We start from the raw sequence: 26,683 nt of genomic DNA, 5'->3' as shown, positions 1-26,683 counted from the left end.
CAGCTTCTTCCCTCTCAGAATTTAGGGACAGAGAGCAGGTGGCTTGATTATCCCAAGGGAAAGTGGCAAAGGGAGCTGCCCCGCAGGTCTGCCAGGAGAGAGGGTGGGGCTGCCTGGAGGTCAGCCTCAGAGCAGTCTGACCCCACTGACTCCAGCCTCCAAGGCTTTTGATTGGTGGCTCAGCCTTTGTTCTGGGCTCTGTTCAAACACTCTGGGGCAGTTCAGGCCTGGGTGGGGCTAAGGGGCGGAAGAGGGTTTGAGGGGGCACCGACGTCAAAGAAGGATCAGGGATTCCACAATTTCACAAAACTTTCCCAAACAGCTTTTTGTCTCAACCCCCCTTTGTTGTCCTGGACACTAAATTTGCATAAATCCTGGGAAGTTATTACTAAGCCTTAGTCGCAGGTAATTTCCTCCCGGGCCTCCATGGGCTTCTGTATAAAGGCCCTCCGGAGCTGGTCCCTGACAGAACCCAATCCTGCAGACCCAGCCAGACGCTGCTGAGCCCGCAGCCCAGAGCCCCATGAAGCTGATAGGTGAGTGTCCTGCCCAGGATGCGGGGGCTGCCTGCCTGGGGCAGGGGAGGGGGGTTGGACTGGTCCAGGGTCTGGTGGTCCCTAAGCCCCAGAAAGGTGCCCTGGTGGGAGTGGAGAGAACGGCTCCTGAGCCCCATGCGCCCGCTCTCAGCCCTGCAGCTGCTCCTCTGGCACAGCGCACTTTGGACAGTGCGAGAAGCCACTCCCCTGGGACCTGCCCGCAACCTGCCCGAGACCTTCCTGCTCAAGTGCTTAGAGCAAGTGCGGAAGATCCAGGCTGATGTCGTGGCCATGCAGGAAAGGCTGGTGAGTGAGGGGCTGGCAGCCAGGCAGGGAGGGCACACACGCTGCCCGGCGGATGTAGGGGAAAGAGAACCGAGGAGAGAGCTGAGGGAGGGGAAGGGAGGCACGGGGAGGCATCAGGAGGGCCTGGGAGCGGAGAGGCACGGGGACAGGGAAGGAAAGTAGGAGAAGGGGAACCCTGAAAGGCGGGAAGAAACTGGGAGAGAGAACCTTCTGGGGACCCTGCTAGGATGGAAGTGGAGGGCAGAATGGGGCTGAGGAGCCTGGCAGGACATGGAGGGAGGGGAAGACCTCAGAGAGATGGGGGGGACAGCTTGGCTCTATGAAGTTCCCTGCACTCAGCATCCTTCTTGTCCCCAGTGTGCCACCCACAAGCTGTGCCACTCCGAGGAGCTGGTGCTGCTCAGGCACTCTCTGGGCATCCCCCAGGTTCCCCTGGGCAGATGCTCCAGCCAAGCCCTGCAGCTGGTGAGTGTCTGAAAGGGAGGAGGGCGGGGAGGGGAAGGATGATCTGGAAGGCGCCCCGCCTCCAGGCTCCAGGCTGGGGCCCTGAGGGGAGCATCCCAGCGGCACCCCCTAACTCTCCGGCTCCGTCTCCCCAGACAGGCTGCCTGGGACAGCTCCACGGTGGCCTCTTCCTCTACCAGGGCCTCCTGCAGGCCCTGGCAGGAATCTCCCCCGAGTTAGGCCCCACCTTGGACATGCTGCAGCTGGACATCACCGACTTTGCCACCAACATCTGGCAGCAGGTGAGCCTTGGTTGGGAGGGGCAAGTGTTAGGGACCTAGACCGAGCTGGTCCCTAAGGGTCGTGCTGGCAACCTGGGGGGTGGCGGGCTGTATGTAGGGAGCTACCGCCCCATCCCAGGACCCTCCTGCTGCTGGCCTTCCCACGCTCCCCTAGCTGAGGGCAGGAGTGGGATCACTGGAGCTCCAGACACCTGGGTTCAGCCCCTGGCTCCACCTCAGCCATGTGCTCGTCCACTGCCCATCAGCCCTTTGCATTTGTCATCTGTGACAACCATGCCCACCGGGCAGGGCCTGCTGGCTGATCTTGTCCTTTCCCCCACAGATGGGAGACCTGGGGATGGCCCCTGGCGTGCAGGCCACCCAGGGCACCGTGCCCACCTTCACCTCGGCCTTCCAGCGCAGGGCAGGGGGCGTCCTGGTGGCCTCCAACCTGCAGAGCTTCCTGCAGCTGGCCCTCCGCATCCTGCGCCACCTTGCCGAGCCCTGAGCAAAACCCTACCCACCCGATGTATTTATCTCTATTTAATATTTATTTAAACCTAATATTTAAAGACGGGAAGAGCGGAAAGGAGTCTCCGATTCCTGGGCCCTTCCCTCCACCTCCAAGTGTCATTCTGTCTGTGGCAGAGAGAAAGCTCCTGTCTTCCTGTCCCCTGGACTGGGAGGTCGATAGGTAAATACCAAGTATTAACTCCGATGACTGTGGTGGGCACTGAACCCCCGACCCCGAGGGCACCCGACTTGGGGCCCTTGGAAGCATCAGAAGCTCTCCCACGTGGGAGACAAGACAGCCCTGTTTAATATTTAAACAGCAGTGTTCGCCGCTGGGCCCTCGCATCCCTCCCTCGCTCTGGCTTCAGCGTGGCGTGCGAATGCCAGGCCTCGCTTCCCCTCACGTCTCCTCCCCGCGGGCATGAAGCCCAGCAGAGGCAGCCTGAGCTGGGAGGCTTGACCCTGGGGTCCCACAAATTTGATGGGTAATCTAATTTTTCTTAAGATTTTGGGGGGCATGCCTTGATGCCCGTGGGGTGTCTCTCGTTTCTTCTGGATGCCCTAGAGAGACACCCATAGGCTTGGGACCCCACCCCCACCAGGGCCAGTACTCTGCCTCCTCTTAGGGCTGTGCAGATGGTCATGCACCTGCCTTGCTGGGTGGGGCTGGCAATGTGGGCGGGAAAAGAGGAGGGGGATTATGTGATGGGTGAGAGGGAAGCTCAATGTTCACTCTCGGCCTCTACTTTCTTATTGTAGCCAAACTTCGTGTTAATAAAGTGTTTGTCTCTAGCAAATGTCCTTCCTCCTTCTTGAGTCCAGCTGGTGCCTGGCCAGGGGCTGGGGGGCAGGGAGTTGAATGGCGGTCAAGGGCAGAGGGAGGGAGAAGAGGTGCGGGGAGGAGGGGCAGTCCTCTGGCTCATCAGGGTTCATTCCTTTAGCACGTATGCATCTTGCACCTACTCTGTGCAGGCACGAGGCTCATGCTCGGGACACAGCAGTGCGCCAGGCAGGCATGGTCCTGCCCTCATGGAGCACAGCCTGGTAGGGAGACAGAAGGCAGATGGGACACTGCTACCAGGAGAGGAGAGTGTGGAGTTCAGGGGGAACCTTAACAGTCCAGATGCATTTAAAATTTGCAGAGCCGGGCAGTTTACCATCTTCCATGAACTCCAGCCCATCCACACGTACAGGTGCCTACAAACATGAATTAAGAAGTGCCTTGCCCCAGCCGCTGTGGCTCAGTGTATAGACTGTCGGCCTGCGGACTGAAGGGTCCCAGGTTTGATTCCGATCAAGGGCACATGCCTGGGTTGCAGGCTCCATTCCCAGTGGGGGGCGTGTAGGAGGCAGCTGATCAATGATTCTCTCTCATCATTGATATTTCTCTCTCTCCCTCTTCCTTCCTCTCTGAAATCAATAAAAATATATTTTAAAAAATATGTTCATCTTGCCTGCCATATGCGTAACACAACTATTAAACCACTTTTTTAAAAAGTTTTAAAAAAATCAATGAAAAAATATCCTTGGGTGAGGATTTTAAAAAAAGAAGTACCAGTGTGGCTCAGCGGTTGGGCACCGACCTATGAACCAGGAGGTCTAGGTTTGATTCCTGGCCAGGGCACATGCCCGCGTTGCAGGCTCGATCCCCAGAAGGGGCATGTAGGAGGCAACCGATCAATGATTCTCTCTCATCATTGATGTATCCATGGCTCGCTCTCCTCCCTTCCTTTCTGAAACCAATAAAAATGTCTATTTTTTAAAAGAAAAGTGCCTTGTACAGATCAGGAGGCTGAGTGAAGGTGACTACTTGGGTCGGAACGAAAAGCCAGGCTCTGTACTCTCTCCCTCCCGCAGCTGCCTCTGATGGGCAGGGAGCGGTCTCCCAGGCTGCTCTCCTGCTGGTCTCAGCACCTGGGCTGAGAGGCGGAGCTGCGGCTAGGGAGGGGCCGCTTCCCACAGGGGCACAGCTCTGTGCCCTCAGCTCAGGTGCTCATGTGGCCCCAGGTGCCTCACCAGACCCAGGAAAGTCCAGCCGGCCAATAGTCCCCAGTTCCCCTCCCCAGGCTTCCCCGCCCTCATCAGCTCTCACTGCCTTCTGCATGTGGCTCCTTGGAGAGCAGGGTCTGGCTGAGCCAGCTGGACCTCCCAGCTGTGTGGCTCAGGGTCCTCCCTCTCGGTCAGTCCTGAAGGAACTGGGCTTGGAGTCGTGTGAAACAGAGCTCCTGCCCCTCACTGCCCCACAGCCCCCCCCCTTCCCCCCCACTGCTCTTCTGGGGGACAGATCAGACTCTGGGCTAGTCAGACTCTGGGTGGGCTGGTCTGGGTTGGTCATCAGAACAGGACACTCTACCCCAACGCCAGTGGGGCCTCTAGCCAAAGCCTCACCCTTTTCAGAGAAAGTCTGACTTCTGGGGGTGGGTGTAGGCGGTGGTGGGCCAGTGTTGACTCGTTATCATCCCAGGGGGGGTCTGAGGAAGGAAAGTTGCTCCCACTGCCCTCCCTGCCCCGAATGAGTGGACAAACACGGGCCCCGAGGCCAGCCCTCCTCTGCTCACCCCCCACCCCCCACCCCCAGGATGAGCCTCTCCCGGCCACGGTCAGACAGACACTGACAGCACTTACAAAGGGATCCACAGGATCTTTATTTACAAGTGAGCTGACGTGAACGTCCCTCATGTGTTGCAAACATGTTTAAATACACAGATACATACATATGCACACTCCGCACCTAAGTGCCTCTTGGGAGGAGGCAGGGAGCACAGGAGCGGGTGCAGTGCGGGGAGACCGTCCTGAGCTAAGGAGCCAGGCTGCTCACACTCGTCAGGTGCTGGCAGCAGGGAGAGGAAATAATGAAAGAGATGGGGGGCATCTTAGCAGCCAGAAGTCAGGGACGGGGAGGGATCTGGAAGCTGGCAAAGGGCTTACATCATGTGGATGTGAGCAATGATGCCTCATCTTTCCGCACTGTTCCCTTTCGAGGCGCCTGAGGCTAGACCCTCCCTGCGGGGGCCCTGCGGCCATTCGAAGCCCCTCAGAGGGCAGCAATGGCCTTGGCAGCCACCTGGCGGCCCAGGGGCAGGCTGAGGTCCGTGATGGCCAGAACCACCTTGGGGCTGGACATGGCTGACACCTTCACCAGTTCTGATACCTGCCACAGACAGACAGACAGACAGACAGCTGCTCACTGGGGCTCCCTCGTGGTGGGTGCGGTGCCTCAGGAGAAAAGAAGGCCCCCTCCCTACCCTGAGGGCTCGCCCGCCGCTGAACCCCAACCTCTGCTGAGCCTTGCTGCCCCCGTGTGATCGGGAAGTACTCACGGTGGTAAAGGGCATGAACTGCAGGATGCTGCCCCGGCTGCCCTGCTCCAGGCAGTCCACACACTCCTCCATGAACCACTGCACGAACTGCGTGTGGGGGCCAGCCGTCCGCGAGCCCAGGATGGAGGAAATGAGCAGGAACAGGTTGGCTGTGTGAGGACGGGGGGAGTGAGAAGAATCCCATGAGAAGGGTCTGGGAAGAGGTTAGACTCTGGGAGAAGGTGGGACCGAAAAGGGAAAGGAGATCAGTGCTAAGACTGTCCCCCAAGACATGAAGAGGAGATGTAAAAGGAAAATTGGGGGTGAGTCAGAAGAGGCACAACCTGGGAGCCCGGGGGAGACGGGAGACTTAGCAAGTAGGGGAGAAGGAGGGCGGAGGCAGGGAGATGTGACAGAGCAGGTAGGGGTACCCAGAGGTCCTCTTCCAGCTATCGGGCCTGAACCCCCATTTCAGGAGTGGGGGTGGGAGGACTCACCCAGGACTCGGTTCAGTGGGTCTCTCATGTTAACTGTGTGGAGCTGGGAGGCTGACAAGGAGCTGCTCATGGACCGGTCGGCTGTGGGGCCAATGGGGAGCGCTCAGGACCAGGCCCCTCTCCCGGGGAAGCCCTCACCCATCGGGTGTGGAGGGCCCTGCCCAGGAGTCCTTGGGTCCAGAGTCACCGAGGGGCCCCAAAGACAGAGATCCCCAGAGGAGAGGGGACAGAACTAACATTGGCCACCAGGTGCCAGGCGCCTCTGCGGGCTGTACACAGACTCAGCCACTTAAGCCTCACATCTCCATTTTCCAGACGAAGAAACCGAGATCAGAGATGCTAAGTAACTAGTCAAAGGTCAGGGGGGTTGTAGGTGGCAGACCGAGCATCTACCTTCTGCTCCAGTGCAGAGTGGTTCCCTGGTCCCTAGAAAGCCTCAGAGAAATCTCTAGAAACAGCAAAATGTAAGTGCCACAGAAGGAGCCCTGGGTAGGGACAGCGAGGGAAGTCGGTGGGGGAGGGCTGCTCTTCGGCAGGAAGAGTGGGGAGCAGCCCCAAGTCCCAGCCCAGGCCTGCTCCAGCCTCGGCCTGTTTCAGGGGAAGGAAGGTCAGAGCCGGTGAGTCAACGGCACAGACTGTGCCCCAGACAGTGGACTCATTGGTAGCTTGTGGGAAGTAAGGGGTGGGGAAGAGACAACCGTGTGCCCCTGGGCCTGGACCGGGCAGAAGAGCTTCCACAGCAACCGGTCTCTCTGGGGGTGGAAACAGCAGCCGTAGGAGACACAACGGGACAAACTCCTGCACGCCCTCTCTGACCGCCAGCAAGAAGCCTGCGCTGGGGCCTCGCGCAGCCCACTCAGGGGACCGAGTGCCCAGGAAAGGAGCCGCTGCCCAGCCCTGTCCACACTCACCGGGACTGGAAAGGATGTTGGCATCCTCCTCATTGGAGCTCAGGAGGCGCATCAGCTTCGAGGGCTGCATGTCATCCAAGGGGAAGAGGCTGATGTAGTCCTGGGGGTGGGAACTCACTGTTACGGGAAGAGCCGAGTTCCCACGGGCCTCGGTCAGCACCTCCAGAGGGGCTCCCCTCCCTCTGCATCCCAGCCGTCTCCTCACCCCTCCAATCCCAGTGAGACCTGCTCACAGTTACCACTGTGGACGTGTGGCCGCCAGGCTTCCCGGAGTCAGGGAGCATGCCTGGCTGCCTCAGCCTGGGAGGGCGCCTCTTACCAGAAGAGGCTCAGGAAATGTCTGCTGAACAAACCCGTGAATAAGTGGATGGAGGGATCCCTTACCTCGATGTCTTCACGGTGTCTCTTCTTCTGGTGGGAAGATGCCTGTCCCTTGTGGGAGGAATAGGAACTCAGGGCACACCAGACGGCTAGCCTGGCAAAGGGTTCCAGGAAAAGAAGTGAAATTAGAGGGACCGCAAGGGGGGCTCTGTGCCCATGGTGATCAGACCCCATCTGACAGGGCCTCCCCACAGGCCCACTTCCTGGGTGACCCCAGGTAAGGCTGCCTGACTCAGGGCTACGGGAACTTGAAGCTCTGCAGACTCCTACTTGGCGAGTGCGGTGCCAGGGGGGTCCATGAGGCTGTGCCACTTGGAGGAGTCGGTGAGCAGGCCAGGCAGGATGTGGCCCAGCAGGACCAGGGTCACCTGCTGCATGTCCAGGTAGAAGATGGAGTAGAGCAGCTCCACCGCCCGCAGCGTGTGCTCCTTCCGCGTCTCCTTTAACAGCTCCTACGTGGGCAGGTGAGGGGGCGTTTTAGGAGCTGAGGGCTCTGAACGTGGGGCTCTGACATCCCTGCCACTCCAGCCCGGCTCTCTGGGAGGGCACGCAGGGAGCCCCAGCTGCTGCTCCATCCCTCCCTCTGCCCTGCAGCTCCCCAGATGGGGACCAGCCTCTATTCTAAGGAAGCTTCTCGCAGCACGGAAGGCACCTCTCCGAGAGGCCCGGCTGACCAGGCTAGGTTTTGGGAAGTCAGAGGATGGGACCAAGTTGGGTCCTGTCGGGCATGTTCTCAGATGTCTCCTGGAGTCTGAGGACACCTGCTCCCCAGCTGGCCCACCCCCCACCCACCCCAAGTACCTTAATCAGGTTGTTGCAGAACCAGTAGACGCCTCCCATGTGCAGCAAGGTGTCAAAGATGTGGATGGAGCGACTGTCCACCCACCCCTTCTCCAGCACCTTGGCAAATATGTCAGTCAGCACCTCCTTGATGGGTCGCTTAGGGGGCAGCAGGTTCCAGTAGGGCATCGTGTCCATGCCCGTGGACGGGAACTTGATCTGCGTGGCCGTCTGCTGCAGCACATCAGCACACATGTGCTCCAGGATCGAGCTCATGATCACCACCCTGGGGGAGGGGGAGAGAACTTGAGGCTCGGGCAACACGGGTTCAAGATCTGGGGTAGGGAGGGCAGGGGAGGAAACTCCCAGGTCAGACATTTCCAAGGAGTTGGGTTACGGAAACATTCCTGGGTAATTAGCCCCATTCTACGCTAAGGGAGGAGACAAGAGGAAGTTGGAAACCCCTAGCAGACCTGACCTGGCAGGACTCTCGCTGCTGGGCACAAAGCCTACGGGGGGCAGGGGCGGGTATGCTTTCCTTTCCCAGGTTATCTAGCAATGCGTTTGTATTTTCTCTCTCTAACTCCCCCCACCCCCAGGCCTGGCCTGCCAATTCCTCTGGCATAAGTAAGAACAATCACTTCCCTCTGGGCTGAGTGCTTAAGGGGGGTCCCGACCCAGGGCCTCCTACCAATGTAAACTTCCAGGACAGGGGCCCAAGGGCTGCCCCACGGGACTCTTCTTCCCGCCCTTGGTAGCTGGGCAAATTGAGTGTATATCCAGGAATTTTCTCGGGAAGAGTCTTCGACTCTGAATACAGACTGGGCCTGAGCGCTAACTGTTCCTGGAACGCGGTGGCTCTGGGAAAGTCCCTGTGACTCTCAGAGCCACTGCTTTGACCTGCATGATGAAGCCACAGATTTCCCACTATTCCTCACCCAGACAGAGTCAGGGCTTAGAGCGGATTACATGAGAGCAAACATTCCATTCCTTGTGGAGGGAGGATGATGAGGGAAGAAAAGCAAGAGGCAAGGGGGAAAATCAGGTGCGATTTCACAGGCCCCCCCCAACCTCCTTTCAGCTCAGTGTCCCACTTCTCCGTTGGAAGGCATCCTGAGGGCCACCTTGTGCATCACCGCTCACAACCTACCGACCGGTTCATGCTCATGTGACAGCAGCACTACTCGCAACAGCCAAGAGATGATGAACACCCAAGTGCCCATCGACTAATAAATGGATAGGCAAACATGGTATGTATATACAAATAATGGAATATTATTCAGCCTTAAAAAGGAGGACATTCTGAAATGTTCTACAATGTGGATGAACCTTGGGGACATTGTGCTAAGTGAAATATGCCAGTCACTAAATGACAAATACTGTGCGATTCCACTTACGTGAGTTATCCAAAGCAGTCAAATTCATAGGAATAGAAAGCAGAATGGTGGTTACGAAAAGCTGGGGTGGGGAGAGTGTGAGTTGTTGCTTAATGAGCACGAGTTTCAGATTTATAAGATGAAAATGCTGGAGATCTGATTCACAACAATGTGAATATACAGCTCTGGCTGGTTTCACTCAGTGATTTGAGCAGGGGTGGGCAAACTTTTTGACTCGAGGGCCACAATGGGTTCTTAAACTGGCCCGGAGGGCCGGAACAAAAGCATGGATGGAGTGTTTGTGTGAACTAATATAAATTCAAAGTAAACATCATTACATAAAAGGGTACGGTCTTTTTTTTTTTTTTAGTTTTATTCATTTCAAACGGGCCGGATCCGGCCCGCAGGCCGTAGTTTGCCCATGGCTGGGTTAGAGTGTCAGCCCTCAGACCAAAGGGTCTTGGGTTCGATTCCCGGTCAAGGGCAAGTACCTGGGTTACAGGTTGGATCCCCAGCCCCGGTTGAGGCGCATACGGAAGACAACCAATCAATGTGTCTCTTTCATATCAATGTTCCCCCCTTCTCCCTCCACTCCACTTCCTCCCTCCCACTCTCTCTAAAATTCAATGGAAAAAATATTCTCGGATGAGGATTAACAAACAAACAAAAATAATCTCTCTTCCCACTGTTATATAATAAATGAATAACATATATATGAAAAAAAATATATACATCTTAACACTATTGAACTCTACATTTAAAAATGGCTAAAATGGGCCCTGACCGGGTAGATCAGTTGGTTAGAGCATGGTCCTGATACGCCAATGTTGCAGGATCAATCCCTGGTCAGGGCACATATAAAGAAGCAACCAGCCCTGACCAGTTTGGCTCAGTGGATAGAGCGTCAGCCTGCGGACTCAAGGGTCCCAGGTTCGATTCCGGTCAAGGGCATGTACCTTGGTTGCGGGCACATCCCCAGTGGGGAGTGTGTAGGAGGCAGCTGATCGATGTTTCTCTCTCATTGATGTTTCTAACTCTCTATCCCTCTCCCTTACTCTCTGTAAAAAATCAATTATATTTAAAAAAAACAACAACCAGTGAATGCATAAATAAGTACAACAACAAATTGATGCTTCTCTTTCTCTCCCTTTCTCTCTCCAAAATCAATCAACCAAAAATGTTTAAGATGGTAGATTTCATATTATATATTTTTTACCACAATAAAAAAAAAGCTTATTGGACAGGTGAGTGAACCAACACCACTGAACTCAACATGGCTGAAGTCACCAGGGAGATTCCGGAAGCCCATGAGAAGCCACGGCAGTAAAACGTCACAGAAGACAGCCAGGTGGGGGGTGAGGGGAGTGGGCAGGGCCAAGGCCTGTGAAATCTACAGATGGGCTCATAGTTTCTGGACAGTGACGCAGCTAAGACAATCGCGTTGTTCTTGTGGCAAGCTAGCTCTCCAGAACTCGACCTCCTTGAGGGCAGGAATCATAGGTGTTTGGGGTCTGTATTTCTGGGCACAGCAAGTGCCAGATAAGACATGAAACTGCTGCTGAGTCAGTGAGTGAATACGTGAATAGGAATGTGAGCGAGCGAGGAAGTGAGTGAGCAAGTGAGCAGCATGTTTGGGAAGGTAAGAGGGGTCAGATATCGGTTCCTGGAGGTGCCATTTTGCACCGCAGACCTGTAGCATTCCAGAAGGGAGGGGCGGGTTACTGACCTCTCATTGTAGAACTGCAGGGTGTTCTCACTGTACAATGGCCCCGCCAGCTGGCGGATCATCTGCAGCGACTTCTCCCGCTCATCCAGCCCCAGCATCCGCACGTGGGCCACCAGCCAAGCCACAGCACACACTGCCAGACTGCATACCTTCCCCTTGATATTATCTGTGATTTTCTGAGAGAGGGAAAGTGTGACCGGGGCCACCATCTCCCCTTCCCTGCCTATCACCTTTCGCAGCCTCTGCGGCCGCTGAGTGCAGCACACAGAGCCCTGGGCCACATGCTACACCTCTTTTCACCACAAGTTTGATTTTCCCAGTCACCTGGGTGGGAGGGAGTGGCTGGGACTATGATTACAGGGAAGATCAACATCCAAACAGGAGCTCCTGGCTTAAGGGTCTGCCTCCTTGTTCTTATGAAATATAACCACCTATCAAGGACTGGCTCTGTGTCCCAGGGAAGCGAGAAGGCTGCTGGAAGAGGGGGGGGAGGGCTACCTGGATGGACTCGAAGGCCAGCACCCCGTTCTCCCAGGCGTTGAGGATTTCCAAGATGGCGGCTGAAATGCTGAGACAGGCCTCGTGCCAATTCATCTGCCTGCGAGGGGGGGCGGGGGCGGGGGGAGAATCACCAGGGGAACGAGGGGTGGGCTGAGGGAGAGGGACCGGCACCCCCCACCGCCCCTGGGAGTGGGCGCCCAGGTCACTGACACCAGCTTCATCTCGGAGGAGTTGTTGAGCAGGGCCACTAGGGACTCCACTTTGGTAGAGTCCGGCCGGAAGCAGGGGTGGTCAGGATTCAAGATTTTGCCCTCCTCGGGCATGCAGGTCTGGATCCAGGTCTCAAAGAAGGGCACCTCTGCCCCTGCGCTCGACTCAGACAGGATCACCTGGGAGAGGAGGCGAGTCACCAGCCGAGTGGGGGCACCTGCCCTGGTGCTTCCTGCTCCCATTTGTCGCCTGGAGAACTGGGGGCAAACCAGCTACAGGGAAAGAGGAGGGCGATGCTGCCACCTAGTGGTCGGGGATATGGCACTGAAGGATTTGGGATGCGACCAGGAGGGCCTCTGCTAACTTCCATTATATTCTCTGGGTGGATGCCTGATTTCTGCACCAAGATCCTGACAGGGGTGGGGTGGGATGGGAGGGGTGACTGGGGGAGAGATAGTGGCTGTTTCCTTCCCTCTTGCCCCTCACCTGCCCGCTCTCCTCGCACTCACCTCGGAGCCATAGGTCTGGGCCACGTGGCACAGCATGAGGAAGGAGATGTCGAAGAGCAAGGCTCGGACGGAGGCCGATTTGGCTGTGAAGGATGAGAAGGCTGACCTGCAGCCCAGGGCAGGGCCCCACGCCCTTGCCTGGGTCAGGATTCATCTCAGGGAAGGTCAGAGCCAGTGTCTCCTTCAAAGCTCTGAGGCTCAGAATCCTTTTCTTGAGTCTCAATTGGAACATCATTCCTTCCTTGGAATCCGACTCCCGATACCCTCTTTCCCCCCAATACCCAACCAAATCCTAAGGGGGGGACAAAGGGGTGGCTGTGGAACACTTTCCCAGCATCACCCTCTCTCAAGCCTCCCACAGGCTTCATGCGTCCACTCAGGGGAGAAGAGCCTCCCAGGACCCACATAAGGCATCCTCTTCCCCCGTGAGCTCTCCCCCCACACCCGTCTCTCAGTGCCCACCGGCCTGGGGTGCGCAGAGCTGACTTACTGCTTTCTTCGCTGCCGTGTGTCGTGAACTCGTTCAAACTGTGGAGGGAATGGAGAGAGGCCGCATCAACCAGAGCAAGGGCGGAGTGACAGCTGGGGATGGGGGGCCACACCCACCCCGAGAGGCACTCACTAGTTCCAATTACAGGTCAAACTTAAAATGAGCACCACTGCTACAGAAGAGAGAACTTCATTTTTAAAGATTCCCAGAACCCAGAGAATGGCTCATTGAATAGAACAATTTCTACAGATCAAATTGCAGGTTAACAAAAATAAGTCCACAGAATTGGAGAGCCCCCGGTTAACGCCTGGGCACACACAGAACCCCTCCGCGCCACCGTTCACCGCCTTGTCACCTCCTGGAACTCCTCCACGTCATCCTCAGCGGAAGAGCAACGAGGTTCCATGTCCAAAGAAACGGTCCTCCCCCCAGGGCCTCCAGCTGGGATGCTCTGCCTTGGACGGAGCATCCTGGGAGACCCAGAACGCAGGGCCCCGCCCCATCCTGCTACTTCTTACTTCAGATATGCCTCCCCGGCCCTGGCCAGAGCTCGGCCTTCCTTACTTGATGAATTTCCGGGCGAAGGACTTAAGCTTCCCAGTGGCAGCGGCTGCAGCCAGCAACAAGTCCAGACTCTTCCCAGACAGCATGTGGCCCAGGACCCCCAGCAGCCCCTCCGGGGACTTGGAGTGGTCTGCATCCATCGTCTGGGGACACGACAGGAAATCAAGTCCTGAAGAACACTGAAGACCCCCCCAGATACAGCCTAGCCACAGTCTCTCTCTCTGCATGTCTCCATTCAATGGTACACCAGGACCTGCAACTTAACCTACGTCTTTCTGATTCCAATCTGGAAAACAGTTTCTAAAATCTTATCCTTGCTCGCCAAAACCATCCCTCGCAACTCAACTGAGACAAGGGTGGCAGGACCGGGCAGGTGAGGTCCCTGCTGTGAAATTCTCCATTGTTTCTGCACAAGACGAGCTACGTGAAAGCACCTACCACAATGCCTGGCTTACAAGTGATGCTCAATAAATGTTAGTTTTCAATGGCAGCTTCCCTTGCGGAAGTTCCCCCTTTCTCTACTTCCCAAGTAACTATGTACAGAAGCCAGAAGAGGGAGGTCTATGGCCTCTGTGTATTCATCTGGAAGTAGAGGGAAAACTGGAAAGAGGGAAGAGACGACCCTGGTGGCAAGGGACGGGAGCACTCACCTTGAGGATGTTGGTAACAGTGGGCTCCGCTCGGAGGATCAGCCCAGGATTGGGCTGGATGTTGGCGTTCTCTCCCGATTTCTGCTGGGGTGCGTGCTCCCGGTCTGCTGCACTGCGGCCATTACCATTCGGCCCAGAGAAGAGAAGAGGAACAGAGATAAGTCCCTGACGTGCTCCCTATCCAGCCCCAGGAGCAGAGGCACAGAGAAGGGGGGAAGCACAGGAGAACCTTTGGTGCCAGGGTGACACCTATGAAAGCGTATCCAATATCCAATCGCTTCCTTTGGTCATTGGTCATTACACCTGTCCTGAAAGTTCATTTAAGATTGGAGGAAGACTTAGGATTTTGACTTTGATCACGAAGGAGGCCGAGAGTCAAAGCACAGTACCTAATGGGGCAAAACCCTAGTCTGCAGAAACCAGTGTCTCCTGGCCCCAGGCACCCGCAACCCAAACTCTAGACAGGAGCGGAAAGGCACCCAGTAGCCCAGTCTGGACAGGAGAGAGGGAGGGCAAAGGGTGCTTGGACCGGCCCGAGGGAGCTCACACTCACCGCTTGGTCATAAGGTTGTTCACACTGGCCTCAGACAGAAGCCCCTGCTTCCTACATTCCTGAAGAAGGAAGTCTGTAAAGTCACAGCTGTGAAGGAGAAAGATGATGAGGGGACTGGGCCCAGAGCAGGGATTCCTGAGGGGCAGCAGCAAGGGTCCCAACCCGGGATCCTCCCTCCCCCAGGATAAAGAACGTTCGGAGCGCCAGAGGGAAGGGAGAGGGGAGTGGGGCTTGGGCATTTGGCAACTAGGAGGCTGTTGCCTCCTGCTCCTGCCAAGGGGGGCGAACAATAAGACAGTCCTTTGAGGCGTATCTGGCAGGAAGAGCAGTGGGAGAGCCCAGGACACTTCCCCGTCGAGTGCAGGGGAGTTCGTACTTGCAGCGCTGGTCAGCTTTGTCCAGCAAGGGTGTGAGCTTCAGCAGGAACTCAAAGGCACAATTGACATCTTCGGTAAAGTCCTACAAAGAGCCAGAAATGCCATCTGGCTTCTCAGTCTTCTTCCCCACCCACAGCCTGCGTTGCAGGCTCACAAGGACACCGCTGGATATAAAAGCCTACGAGTCGGCCGTGCCTACCCACTGGCTTCCAGTGACTACAATGGGGGGAAGTTTGGGGCATCGCCCTCCATGGCCACCCGGGTCCTGATCATCTCAGGCAACCCTGCCTCCTTAGCAGCCTGGATGCCTTCTCTCTGGAGACTGGGTGCCTGTGTGTGGTGCACACAGATGCTCGGGTGCATACACACTCCCCTTCCCACAGGAACAAGGACACACTTCTGCCCAGTTCAGCGACCCTCCCCTTGCTCTTGCTTCTCCAGGGCAGAGACAAGGATCTACCTGCTCCTATGCCCCCTCCGTCTCATTTCTTCTACTCACCTTGTCCCCATGAGAGTATTTCTTCAACTTCACCAAAACCTGTGGAATCTAGAGGATGAGGCAGGGGGAAAACAGGAAGCACAAGTTTTTCTCTTGCACCCAGAACTGAAGGCAGCCCCTCCGGCCCCTGCTCTGGGCAGAGAGACAGGAACACCCCTACCCTGAAAGTGAAAGCATTCTAGAAGCCAAATCAGAAAGCGACGGTACCTAAGTGCCCGGTGCCCTCAGCCTACAGGACACAGGGACCCCCTATCTGCTGGCTCAACTAGGAAATGCCATAAGCAGAAGTGGAGTCCTCGCTTCAAGGACCGCGGCCTGCTTCCCTGGCTCCCGTGACTGCCCTGTAGGAAACTGGCTGAAGACGGAGCTAAGGAGCACCTGTGTGCTAAGACACAGCAGGAGCTGCCAGCGCGCTAAATATGGCCCTGGGACTCTCAGAGAAAAGAATCGATGGGAACTAGTGCTGGGGGACCCGGCAGGCTGGGCGTGACGCCAGCGGGAGAAACACGGGGCAAAGGCCCAGGGAGTCGCTGCTTTTGCCGAGGACCATCCCTAGATGGGCTCTCCTGCTGCTCCAGGTCCCAGGTACCTTGAGGAAGGTGAAAGCCGTCCACTTGAGCTCCTCCGTACCCTCGGGAGACTCGATGAGGCCCACGAGGCAAGCTTTCCAGATCTCCAGGACAAAAAGTGGGGTGGGGATATGCTGCAGGAAGACCCAAGGCAAGGCCTGAGAGGGGCCCCATACCCCCCTTCACCTCTGCAGGCCCCCGGGCATCAGGCTGGGTTACAACTGGGAAACACAGGAACACGAGAGCCAGGGACGTCAGGTAAGTTGGCAGAACCGTACAAGACTGGGATTCACTTTCCCATGAATAGGAGAAACCCCATGTCTCCCAGAAGGACCAGAGAATCCTCCCTCTTGCACACAAACGGTCGCCGCCTTGGGGATATAGAGGCAATTCTGGCCCACCCACCTGCATGCGCTTCACCATCATCAGCTGTTCCACCAGGGGCTGGGTCTCGCCTGTCAGGTTCATGGTGCCCTCGAGCAGGACCAGTGCGTGGACTGTGGGGAAGCCAGTTTTGTTCGGCTGCTCGGAGTGCACGGACAGCATCGTGGGGATGCTGAGGGGACAGATCCACAGGGGGTGGTGTTTGGTGAGCTGGGAAGCGTTGGAGAGCAGGGGGGAGCAGAAGGGTCGGGGCAGGTGCCACACGACCCACCCCGACCCAGGGCCTTTCCCCTCTCCCTTCACCACCATCGGCCTGGGAGCTGGGTACCTCCTAATGAGTGTGCCGCACTGCTCAGCCTGGCTCCGGAGCTGGGGGTTGCTGAGATTGGCCAAGATCTCCCCAAGCTTCAAAAGAGAATGTTCAATAGCTGTCCAGGAGGCTGGTGGAGAAAAGGAAATGCAGGAACATGATGGGAAACAGAGGAGAGGGAGAGAGTAGCCCCAAACTCCTCAACTTTGGCACCCCCTGGGCCCACAAAACCACACAAGGAGGCTTCCCCTGAGAGTGACATGGAGGCTGGGGGCCTGGGGGCAGCATGTGCTGTTCCTAGAAGGAGGCTGCACACCAACAGTGAAGCCCCTAGAAACTAATCCCAGAAGCCTGCCTGTAGGGATGCGTGCAGCTGACTTTAGAGACAGGCTGTGGCAGAGAGGCAGGGGTGGGGCGGGGAGGGGAGTCCAGAGGCTGGAACAGGGAGGTGGCCCCAGATCACTTCAGGAGTGTGCCAGCCTTGCAAGTAGCCAACACTCTCCAACTCAGACAAGCTGGACTCCTACACCTCCTTCTGTATCCTCCACCCCGTCTGGGCCTTGGCTCTAGCTGTCCTCCCTTCGGAAATGCCCCTCCCACGCATCACCTCGCCAACTCTCACTATCCTTCAAGCCTCCCTTCAAGCCCCAGCGGCTTTAACAACTCACCCAACTGGTCCAACCCACTGATCTCTCCTAAATGCCTGAATTCATGGTCTATACTGCATGATTTAGCACTTAATTATAAGTCACTTATCCTAGTTACAATTCCAGAGGGTCAATTGATGAAGAATGGCACCAACTAGCCCATTAACCTATATGTAGCATGGGGGAGGTGAGATCCATTAAGCTAAATATTCATTCATTTTGCAGCCAATAAACATTTTTCAAGTCCTCAAGATAGGTAAGAAACTGTCAACATAGCCAATTTTTACATCGTGGTCACCTTTCCGTACTTTACACAGACAATAAAATATATTTTGGGAAGTAATAAATATACTAATCCTACAAGTTCTTCAACCAGGCCTTGAAGACCTGGAGGTAACCCATTCTAGCATTTTCATTGTTGGAGAAATACAGATCCTCAGTGGTCCCAAGCCACAGCAAGACTGCGGCCTTCGGCCCCACGTCCGGAATATCAGAACCCTCCCTCCCACTAGGTGATCTGTCTGATCGCAGGCTCTGGAGAATTCCAATGTTTAACATGTGCACTTGAGTCGAGAGGTGTATGGCCCAGTAGGCCTGGCAGCAGACAGGCATCATGTCTAAAGGACCTGTTAGGCAATGCTCAAACACAGTCATCTGTTTTTCAGATGATCAGTAACATGGAGACAAACACAAGGATGGATCACGTGCTTGCCTTGTCCTCTAATTTTTTCCACGTATATTGCACACTAGTCTTGCTCCCCACTGGCATGTATACTGGTTGAAGGCAGGGACCCTGCCACATGCTCCTTCAGCAGCCCCCCACCCCCCCGCCCCCAGCACCTGGCAGAGTGCTGGGCATACAATAAGGCTCAGTAAATACCTGTTGGTTGATTGGCTCGGGTGCCACCCTGCCCAAGTCCCTGGGATGTATGCAATGCTTATGGGGAGAGAAAAAAGGAAGTGGGATGATTTCAGATCCTCCTGGAAAAAAGTGGGATGCCATCCTGCCTCTCCCCTCGCAATTAAAGAACCGGATATGGGAGCAGTGGCAGGTGGGGCTCAGGGGGACGAGGGGACATACAGGCCTCCTCTAGTTTGGCGATGTGGAGCAGGGCCCGGTTCTTGGTGCTGCCGAGGGTCTTCTCCAGGCGCTGCAGGCACATGGCAAGCTGCTTCTCCCCCGCAGCTGGAGTGCCAGCCTCCAGCCCCTCCTGGAGCCGCTCGGCAGAGGCTGCAGTGCAGCGCAGCAGCCAGTGGAGGGCGCTGAGAAGGGCCCGGCACAGCCCGATGCACTCCTCTGCTTTGCCATGACAGCTACGGGAAAGGATGCAAAATCTGTCTCCGCTCCAAAGGCTGAAATCTGACCCACACCAATGTTCCCAGAGGGCCTGGCACTCCCTACTAGGGAAGAGAGTTGGGAAGCTAGCAAAGTCCTAGGGAAGACAGCCCTGTTGATTTCCACTGGACAAGATTTCAAACGAGCTACTCCCAATCGAGAAGAGGCATTTTTGTCCTAAGGACGAAGTGGAAAAGGATGGGGATGGGTGGGTGTGGGTGAGCAGGGGGGAGAAGTGTGGGGAGCCACAGAGTCTCTCTACTTGGAGCTTCTCCTTTACACTAAGCTAATGCTGGAGGTTGTGAGCCCCTCACCCCTGCTATTACCTTAGTCGGTCACAAAACATGTCCATGATATCTAGCAACGCCTGGACACACAGGTCACGGGAAAAGTCATCAAACTGTGGAAAGAACAGAGGTGACGCTACAGTCAACCGCTGGTCTCACACGAGGCAGATGGGACACTCATCTTTCCTCCCACCTCAGGTTTCAGAATGGGCACCCTTTCAACACTGGAGATTGGCTAATTGCCAGCCCCCGCTTCCCAGGATGCTCTCCCTTCCAGGGAAAGGCAGCTCTGCCAGCCAGAGGCAGCGTGGGCTGCCTGTCCAGCCTCAGTGGCCACATGATCAGAGCATTCAAGGAGGTGGGAGCCCCTCCGTCATGACCGTATCTTTTCCTCTGGCCCCCACCCAGCCTCTGGGTAGCTATGATCATACCTTACTGATAGCTGTGAGGACAGAGGAGTAGGACACCATCTGGAGGGAAAGAAGAAAGATAAAGTTCAGACAACCGGTGTTCCACAGTTGAGCGGAACAAGCGCTGACACTCCAAGTTGCGGCAGCTCTCCTAAAACCTCAACCCTTTCAAGAGGCCTTCCTCAGCCCACTGAACAAGGCAAAACACTAGGCATTGTCTCCATTCCTCCCTCTATCAGACTCACCGCAAATGACATCATAAGCATGAACCCATTCAGAAGATGATTTGGGGCATTCAAAGGTGCCATGTTTCACTGTCCACTATATAGAGTCTAACTGACTGCCGGTGGACAGAAGAATGGTTATGTTCCTTTACTCCTAAAACTTCTATCAAGAGTGATTTTGCCCTAGCCAGTTTGGCTTAGTGGATAGAACGTCAGCCTGCGGACTGAAGAGTCCCAGGTTCGATTCTGGTCAAGGGCATGTACCTCGGTTGTGGGCACATCCCCAGTGGGGGGTGTGCAGGAAGCAGTTGATCGATGTTTCTCTCTCATCGATGTTTCTAACTCTCTATCCCTCTCCCTTCCTCTCTGTTAAAAAATCAATAAAATATATTTTAAAAAAAAAAAGAGTGATTTTGTTTGGACAAGAACAGCCCGGCTGTCATGGCTCAGTGGTTGAGCGTTGACCTATGGGGGGTGTGCAGGAAGCAGTTGGTCGATGTTTCTCTCTCATCGATGTTTCTAACTCTCTATCCCTCTCCCTTCCTCTCTGTTAAAAAATCAATAAAATATATTTTAAAAAAAAAAAGAGTGATTTTGTTTGGACAAGAACAGCCCGGCTGTCATGGCTCAGTGGTTGAGCGTTGACCTATGAACCAGGAGGTCATGGTTTGATTCCTGGTCAGTGCACATGCTGGGGTTGTGAACTTGACTCCCAGTGGGGGGCGTGCAGGAGGCAGCCAATCAATGAATCTCTTTCATCACTGATGTTTCTCTCTCTCTCTCTCTCTCCCTCCCTCCCTCCCTTCCTCTCTGAAATCAATAAAATAAAAAAGAACTGGAGACAAGCACACATTTCTTGCAGTGACTAGGTAGTAACTGCACCTTGACATCGGTAGTGAATTCCACTATTCACCTCTTACTCATTTTCCTAGGAGTTATTCTCGAGGACTCCACCAGGGCACCTTCTCTGATCGACCCCAACCTCCCACCCAAAGCTGAAATATCCTCTGTGCTCCAAGTAACCCCCTTGTGCACATCACTGCACAGCTGGTGCCTGCTGCCCCCACCGAACTAGAAGCTCCGTGAGGATAAGGACGCTTTTACTCGGTGACCAATGAACTTGTTGACAATGTTTATAGAATGAATAAGTAAAACCACACCCTTAGATCAGCATTTCCCAAAGTAGCTTCTAAAGCTGCACTGGACAATAGCGATGCCATTAGCCACATGTGGCTTTTTAAAGTTAAACAGAATTTTAAAAGGTATTATTGTTTCTCTAGAACCCAACCTGGGGCCCAGCCGGCAGTAGGTTCTCCGTAAGTTTTTATTGTTTTCGACCGATGAATTCTCTTTCATAATTGATGTGTCTTTCATTATGATATCTAAGATGTCATGTAACTAACGTTCTGGGGGGGAAATTTACCTTAAAACAAATTTCTATTAGTAAAACCTACTTATTACCATAAGGTCAGAGATATAATTCAAAAGAAATAATTTGTCCTGAGTGAAATTAAACTCCACAAAAAAATCTTTTAAGTTGTCATATTCTAAAATAACAATAATATAGCATGCTGATAAAATGAGTAATACTACAGAAAACAGTCACAATTGTATACTCAAAATTAGTGGCACAATACAACAAATAAAAAAGCAAAATACAATGACAGAAACTGTCAAGATAATTAGTTACCTGCCTTGTGGGTTTTCTTCACTAGAAAAATAGAACTTTCCAAAGATTTAAGAAGAAAGCTAAGTCAGCCTCGATAACCTTAGTAGGGTGAACTTAGTAGGGCGATGCCTTTCTTGTCTTATTTTCCCATCATGTGAACAGACTGCTCTCTGTTCAGACATCTTTAACAAATATTCTTGGATTAAACAGGTGCAAAGCACACAGAAGACTTAAATACACAATTAGTGTTTAGTGCCACTCTCAGCAGGACGCCCTGTGAAGCCAACGCTGGTGTCTGACAGTGATCAGGAAGTTGGGTGCCTGCCTGGGCAGGATGACCGTAACGTTCCAGGCGAGTGTTTGTTTATTTATAACTGATGTCCCCATAGCAAGAGCTTGGCAGAGAACGGAACCTTGTTGGATACCAACCTGAAGGGGGAGCTGGATGTCCCCACTAGAAACAGACCCCAAACTACCAGAAGAGACACCCCCAATTCTGTATGTTCTGAAGGATGTCATTGGTTACATGTTTATATGATCTCCAAATTCAGGATTCTGTTCAGTAAATTTTTGCCAACAGTATCAATAAGGCACTTCTACTCTAGAGACCTAAAAATACTTTCCACATGGTGAACTGCTTTAACAGCAGGATTTAACCTAGTCCAGTCTTAATATATCCATCAATGTAGGAGCGCTAAACTACCAGCAGCCCAGGGACGGAGACGTCTCTGTGGCCACTGCACACCTCGCCAGCCCAGACTGACCCGCAGCTGCTCTCTAGTCTCCTCTGCTCTTCATAGTCAACACCCCAGCTGCTCCTCAGTACCTCTGTGAGCACAGCACTGGACCAAAGAGCCTCTTAACTCTGAAGGAAAAATAAATGACTAATTTTGCACAGCACTTTGGAAGTCATGAAGGTCTTCCATGTATATTTATTTCTCACTGTTACTTCAGCCTCTTTATCCCTCTTGCTTTTCCCATCAGTGTTTACACCTCTCAAGATTCTTCTATTTTTAAAGGAACGTCCCGCAGACCTCCCACTTCCAATTAACCATCACCCTCTCTTCTGCTCCTCACAGGCATAAGAGTTCTCTCTACTCTCTGTCTACCTCCCCACCTCCCGCTGGCAATTCAACCCATTCCAATCACTTCTGTCCTTCCCACGGCATGAATCCTCTCATTAAGCTCATCAACAAGCTCTTGTTGTTACACCCCATGGACAGTTCTCAGTTCTGATCCCAATGACCTCCCAGCAGCGTCTAACACCAGGAAACACCTCCTCATTCTTCAGTCCTCTCCTTCCTCCTGTGACTTTTCTTGAGACCACGCTCTCTCGCTTTTCTTTTCTTCTCTCCTCGCTGACCCCTTCTTCTCGGACTCCTGTAAGGAATTCCTTTCCTGCGTGTGTTCCTTAAATGTGATTGGTTCGTCAGGAATGTGGCTTGGTCACTCCCTTCCTTGCTCACTCTCCACACTCTCTGGGCAATCTCACCCATGCCCATAGTTTCAATTACCATCTGCAGAGGATGACTCCTAAATCAACAGCTCTAGTCTAGGCCTCTCCTTCTGAGTTCCAGACATGTATGTTCAACTGCCTACTCAGTATCTTCTCTTTGATAGCCCACAGAGGCACCTTAAATGTAACAAGGCCCAAATCAAACATGCCATCTCCACCCCTCATCTGCACCCCACACCTAACAGTCCTACTCTACTCCCACTGTCTTCCTACGATCCCATCGTTCAGCCAGTCCTCCAAACCAGAAACTTAGACACTGCCTTGGATTTTTTCCTCTCTTTCACACTTCTCCAGTTAATCACCAAATCCGCTCTCCTTGCCATTTCCTAACTTCTTCTTGAATTCATCTTTTTTTAAATATGTTTTTATTGATTTTTAGAGGGAGAGGGAGAGAGAGAAACATCAATGGGAGAGTGAAACATGGATGCACACCCCCTATGGGGGATTAAGTCTGAAACCCAGGCATGTGCCCCAACCAGGAATCAAACTGGCAACCTCTCATTCCACGGGACGATGCCCAGCCAACTGAGCTACACTGCACTTGAATTCATCTTTTTTTTTTTTTTTTTTGCTGCTGCCATTTCCCAAGTTTTTTTATTTTTATTTATTTTATTTTTTTGTTAATCTTCACCCAAGGATTTTTTTTCATTGATTTTTAGAGAGAGTGGGGGGGAGGGAGGGAGAAAGAGACGAGAGAGAGAGAGAGAGAGAGAGAGAAAAAAACATTGATATGGGAGAGACATATCGATTGGTTGCCTCCTACATTCACTCCGACTGTGGCCTGGGATTGAACCTGTAACCCAGGTGCCCATGACCGGGAATCGAACCCAAGACCCTTTGGTTTGCAGGCTAATGCTCTAACAGCCAGGGTGGGCACTTCCCAAGTTTATGCTAATATCATCTCTTTCCTGAATTACTACAATAGCTTAAATCAGGGGTTGGAAAACTAAGGCTTACAACCTAAATCTGGCTTATCCACCTTTTTTGTAAATAAAGTTTTATCAGAACACAGGCATGCCCACTTATTTACATATTATCTAGATCTGCTTTCAAGCTATAATGACAAAACAGTGGTGACAGAAACTATATGGCCTGCAAAACAGAAAGTATTTACTCCCTGGTTCTTTACAGCAAAAATATTCCAGACTAAATCGTGTCCTTGACTTCTGTCTTACTCCCTTTCAACCCATTCTTCAAACTACAATCAGAGTGATTTTTCTAAAGTTAATCCACAAATTCCCCAAATCCACAAAGTCAAGGAACTCCCAATCAAAATATAATAGGGTTTTAAAAAGAACTTAAGTGGATTCTAAAATTTGTCTGGAAATGAAAATGCCTGGGTCAAGAAATTTTTGAGAGATAAAACTATGGGAAGGCTTGCCTAGCCAGGTATCAAACATATTATAAAGGTACAGTAATTAAAACAATAAAGTACTGGTGCAAGAAAAGACCAATATATCAATAAAATAAACTAGAATGTCAAGAAATGGAATCCTGTCTATAAGAAAATTTAGGCTAAGATAAATAATGGTCTATTCAATAAAGGTAGTTGAGACAACTGTCCATCTGTCTGAAAAAATATATAAATAAACTTGGCTCTCTGTTTCACACTGCAATAAATTTTAACTGTGTCAGAGAAGAGAAACATAAAAAATAAAAGTGAAGTGTTGGCAAAAGTTAGAGAAAAATATATTTTGATCCTTGGAGCAGGCAACCCCTTATGCAAGACAAAAGCCACATAGGAAAAAGGCTAAATCTGGCAACAGATGCATTAAAAACTTTTGCATGCCACCCTGGCTGGTTTGGCTCAGTGGATAGAGCATTGGCCTGCGGACTGAGGGGTCCTGGGTTCGATTCTGGTCAGGGGCACATGCTCAGGTTGCAGGTTTGATCCCCGGTGGGGGGTGTACAGTAGGCAGCCGATCAATGATTCTCTCTCATCACTGATGTTTCTATCTCTCTCTCCCTCTGCCTTCCTCTCTGAAATCAATAAAAATATTTAAAGAAAAACTTCTGCATGCCAAGAAAATAAAAATCACAAACTTAAAGGTGACAGAAAGAAAATTGAAAACATATATAACAGATAAAGATTACAAGATAGATTTTTTAAAATATATTTTTATTGATTTCAGAGAGGAAGGGAGAGGGAGAGAGAGATAGAAACATCAATGATGATAGAGAATCACTGACTGGCTGCCTACTGCACACCCTTATTGGGGATCAAGCCCAAACCAGGGCATATGCCCTTGACCAGAATCGAACCTGGGACCTTTCAGTCCACAGGCCGACGCTCTTATTCATTGAGTTAAACCAGCTAGGGCAAGATAGATTATTTTAAAAGACTTAAAAATAAGTAGGAATTCTTCTTGGAATGATGAAAATGTTCCAAACTGATTGTGGTGATAGTTGTACAACTCTGAGTATTCTAAAAACTAGTGAGATATATACCTTAAATCGGTAAACTATTTATATAGTACGTGATCTATAGCTCAATAAAGCTGTTAACAAAAAAAAAGAAAGAAAGAAAACAATCTAACAATAGTAAAATGGGCAAATGGTACACATAAGTAATTCACAGAAGATATGCATATAAAAATATGCTCAACATCACAATCATGGAAATACATAATATAACATGATGTTATTTTTTGCTTCTCTGGAAATAAATCTGTAAGATTCTATCCAGCACTGGCAAGTATGTGTGGAAATACTGTCAAACACTATGTACAATCTTATCAATCTGCCTGGCTAACTCAACATTCATGTCTTGGTTTGAACATCGCATCCCTCTGATTGCTCAGGATGGATTAGGTGCCCCTTCCATGGACTCCCAGAGTACCCTGTCCCAGCCACTATCATAAGCCTATCCTGTGACTGACGGCTTATTATATCTGCACTAGAGGCCCAGTGCACGAAATTCTGCACGGGGGAGTCCCTCAGCCTGGCCTGCATCCTCTCGTAATCCGGGACCCCTCGGGGGATGTCCGACTGCCAGTTTAGGCCCGATCCCATGGGCCCCTCTCTCTCGCAATCCGGGACTGCTGGCTCCTAACCACTCACCTGCCTGCCTGCCTGATCGCCCCTAACCATTCTGCCTGCCTGCCTGATTGCCCCTAACCACTCTGCCTGCCTGCCTGATCACCCCTAACCGCCTCTGCCTCGGCCCTGCTGCCACAGCTTTGACTGGAAGGACGTCCAGAACGTCGTTTGGCTGTCTGGTCTAATTAGCATATTACGCGTTTATTATTATAGATTACCCACTAAATTCTTTGGGTGCTGGGATCAGACCTTGTTCACAGCCATATCCCCAGGGCCTACAGCACTGTCTGGCACATACAAACATTCGTGAATATTTACTGTAGAATAAGTTAATGAAGTATTATTCTTTCCATGAGAAAACTGCAGCTCAGAGAAGTGATTCTGGTATATTCCAACCAATTCACCTGGACAGGATATGAGCTGACAACGGTACTCTACGTCTTTCATATCTTCACACCCTCACCCTCTGGAACCGGTGGGGCCGTTTACCTGAGAGCTAATGGCATACTTCAGGTAGGACAGGATGAGAGGATTGGGGGAAGGTCCGATCATGGCCTGCTCCAGCAGTGCTTCTGCAAGAGGAATCACAAAGTAAGACCCTGTGGACACAACTTTCCTGGGTGTAGCCCTCCCATCCTTCCTTCCTATTTCACTGGAGACCTGCTAGGTTGAGAATGTCCCACGTGGCTCCTTTGGGGAAGAATTTCTTCATGTTGATTGCCCACTGGTAGTCACTCCACCGCTCCTTCCAGGCTTGCAAAATGGCTTGCTTCAGGTTCACCACCTTCATGATTGCACGCTCAGGAAGCGGGGGCCGGTGGCGGGCAGCTGGGAGGCGGGAGAGACCGAGCTAGAAGGGGAGAGGAGATGCTGGGGAAAGAACGGGGAG

The 26,683-nt window shown here is 52.8% G+C and overlaps 2 protein-coding genes across 12 annotated transcripts in view; one reads left to right on the top strand and one right to left on the bottom strand.

Annotated features, from left to right (window-relative positions):
• Nucleotides 1-416: 416 nt before the first annotated feature.
• On the top strand, nt 417-2,877 carry CSF3 (colony stimulating factor 3 (granulocyte)). Its single transcript, XM_014536147.1, has 5 exons — nt 417-536; nt 688-842; nt 1,200-1,307; nt 1,442-1,588; nt 1,911-2,877. The coding sequence occupies exons 1-5, from the start codon at nt 524-526 to the stop codon at nt 2,073-2,075; spliced, it is 588 nt and encodes a 195-aa protein (XP_014391633.1). The 5' UTR covers nt 417-523; the 3' UTR covers nt 2,076-2,877.
• A 1,820-nt stretch (nt 2,878-4,697) lies between these two features.
• Nucleotides 4,698-26,683, bottom strand: part of MED24 (mediator complex subunit 24) — a 22,732-nt gene continuing 746 nt past the window's right edge. For 2 of the 11 annotated variants that reach the window (XM_014536140.1, XM_014536139.1), the window contains exons 2-28: nt 26,455-26,664; nt 26,284-26,366; nt 19,368-19,406; nt 18,976-19,049; nt 18,395-18,627; nt 18,194-18,250; nt 16,685-16,796; nt 16,378-16,528; nt 15,993-16,106; nt 15,404-15,451; nt 14,904-14,986; nt 14,528-14,614; nt 13,975-14,086; nt 13,325-13,503; nt 12,761-12,798; nt 12,271-12,353; nt 12,027-12,033; nt 11,762-11,990; nt 11,549-11,648; nt 11,051-11,226; nt 7,970-8,234; nt 7,439-7,620; nt 7,172-7,262; nt 6,788-6,887; nt 5,877-5,957; nt 5,401-5,549; nt 4,698-5,231 (exon numbers count right to left, since the gene is read on the bottom strand). In XM_014536140.1, coding sequence (XP_014391626.1) covers nt 5,115-5,231; nt 5,401-5,549; nt 5,877-5,957; nt 6,788-6,887; nt 7,172-7,262; nt 7,439-7,620; nt 7,970-8,234; nt 11,051-11,226; nt 11,549-11,648; nt 11,762-11,990; nt 12,027-12,033; nt 12,271-12,353; nt 12,761-12,798; nt 13,325-13,503; nt 13,975-14,086; nt 14,528-14,614; nt 14,904-14,986; nt 15,404-15,451; nt 15,993-16,106; nt 16,378-16,528; nt 16,685-16,796; nt 18,194-18,250; nt 18,395-18,627; nt 18,976-19,049; nt 19,368-19,406; nt 26,284-26,366; nt 26,455-26,584 — 3,120 coding nt within the window. In that variant the 5' untranslated portion in view covers nt 26,585-26,664 and the 3' untranslated portion in view covers nt 4,698-5,114. The remainder of the gene's footprint in view (nt 5,232-5,400; nt 5,550-5,876; nt 5,958-6,787; nt 6,888-7,171; nt 7,263-7,438; nt 7,621-7,969; nt 8,235-11,050; nt 11,227-11,548; nt 11,649-11,761; nt 11,991-12,026; nt 12,034-12,270; nt 12,354-12,760; nt 12,799-13,324; nt 13,504-13,974; nt 14,087-14,527; nt 14,615-14,903; nt 14,987-15,403; nt 15,452-15,992; nt 16,107-16,377; nt 16,529-16,684; nt 16,797-18,193; nt 18,251-18,394; nt 18,628-18,975; nt 19,050-19,367; nt 19,407-26,283; nt 26,367-26,454; nt 26,665-26,683) is intronic. The other 9 variants (XM_014536138.1, XM_014536141.1, XM_014536142.1 and 6 more) reach the window with 8 other exon arrangements.

Source organism: Myotis brandtii, unplaced genomic scaffold (assembly GCF_000412655.1).
Source record: "Myotis brandtii unplaced genomic scaffold, ASM41265v1 scaffold157, whole genome shotgun sequence".
Taxonomy (NCBI): Eukaryota; Metazoa; Chordata; class Mammalia; order Chiroptera; family Vespertilionidae; genus Myotis; species Myotis brandtii.
The sequence above is the reverse complement of the archived record's forward strand: the minus strand, read 5'-3'. Positions and strand labels throughout refer to the sequence as shown.

Bases quoted from the DNA above. Each gene is read 5' to 3' on its own strand.
- CSF3 (XM_014536147.1), top strand. The intron at 843-1,199 runs GTGAGTGAGGGG...TCTTGTCCCCAG, and splicing joins TGGCCATGCAGGAAAGGCTG to TGTGCCACCCACAAGCTGTG. The intron at 1,589-1,910 runs GTGAGCCTTGGT...TTTCCCCCACAG, and splicing joins CCACCAACATCTGGCAGCAG to ATGGGAGACCTGGGGATGGC.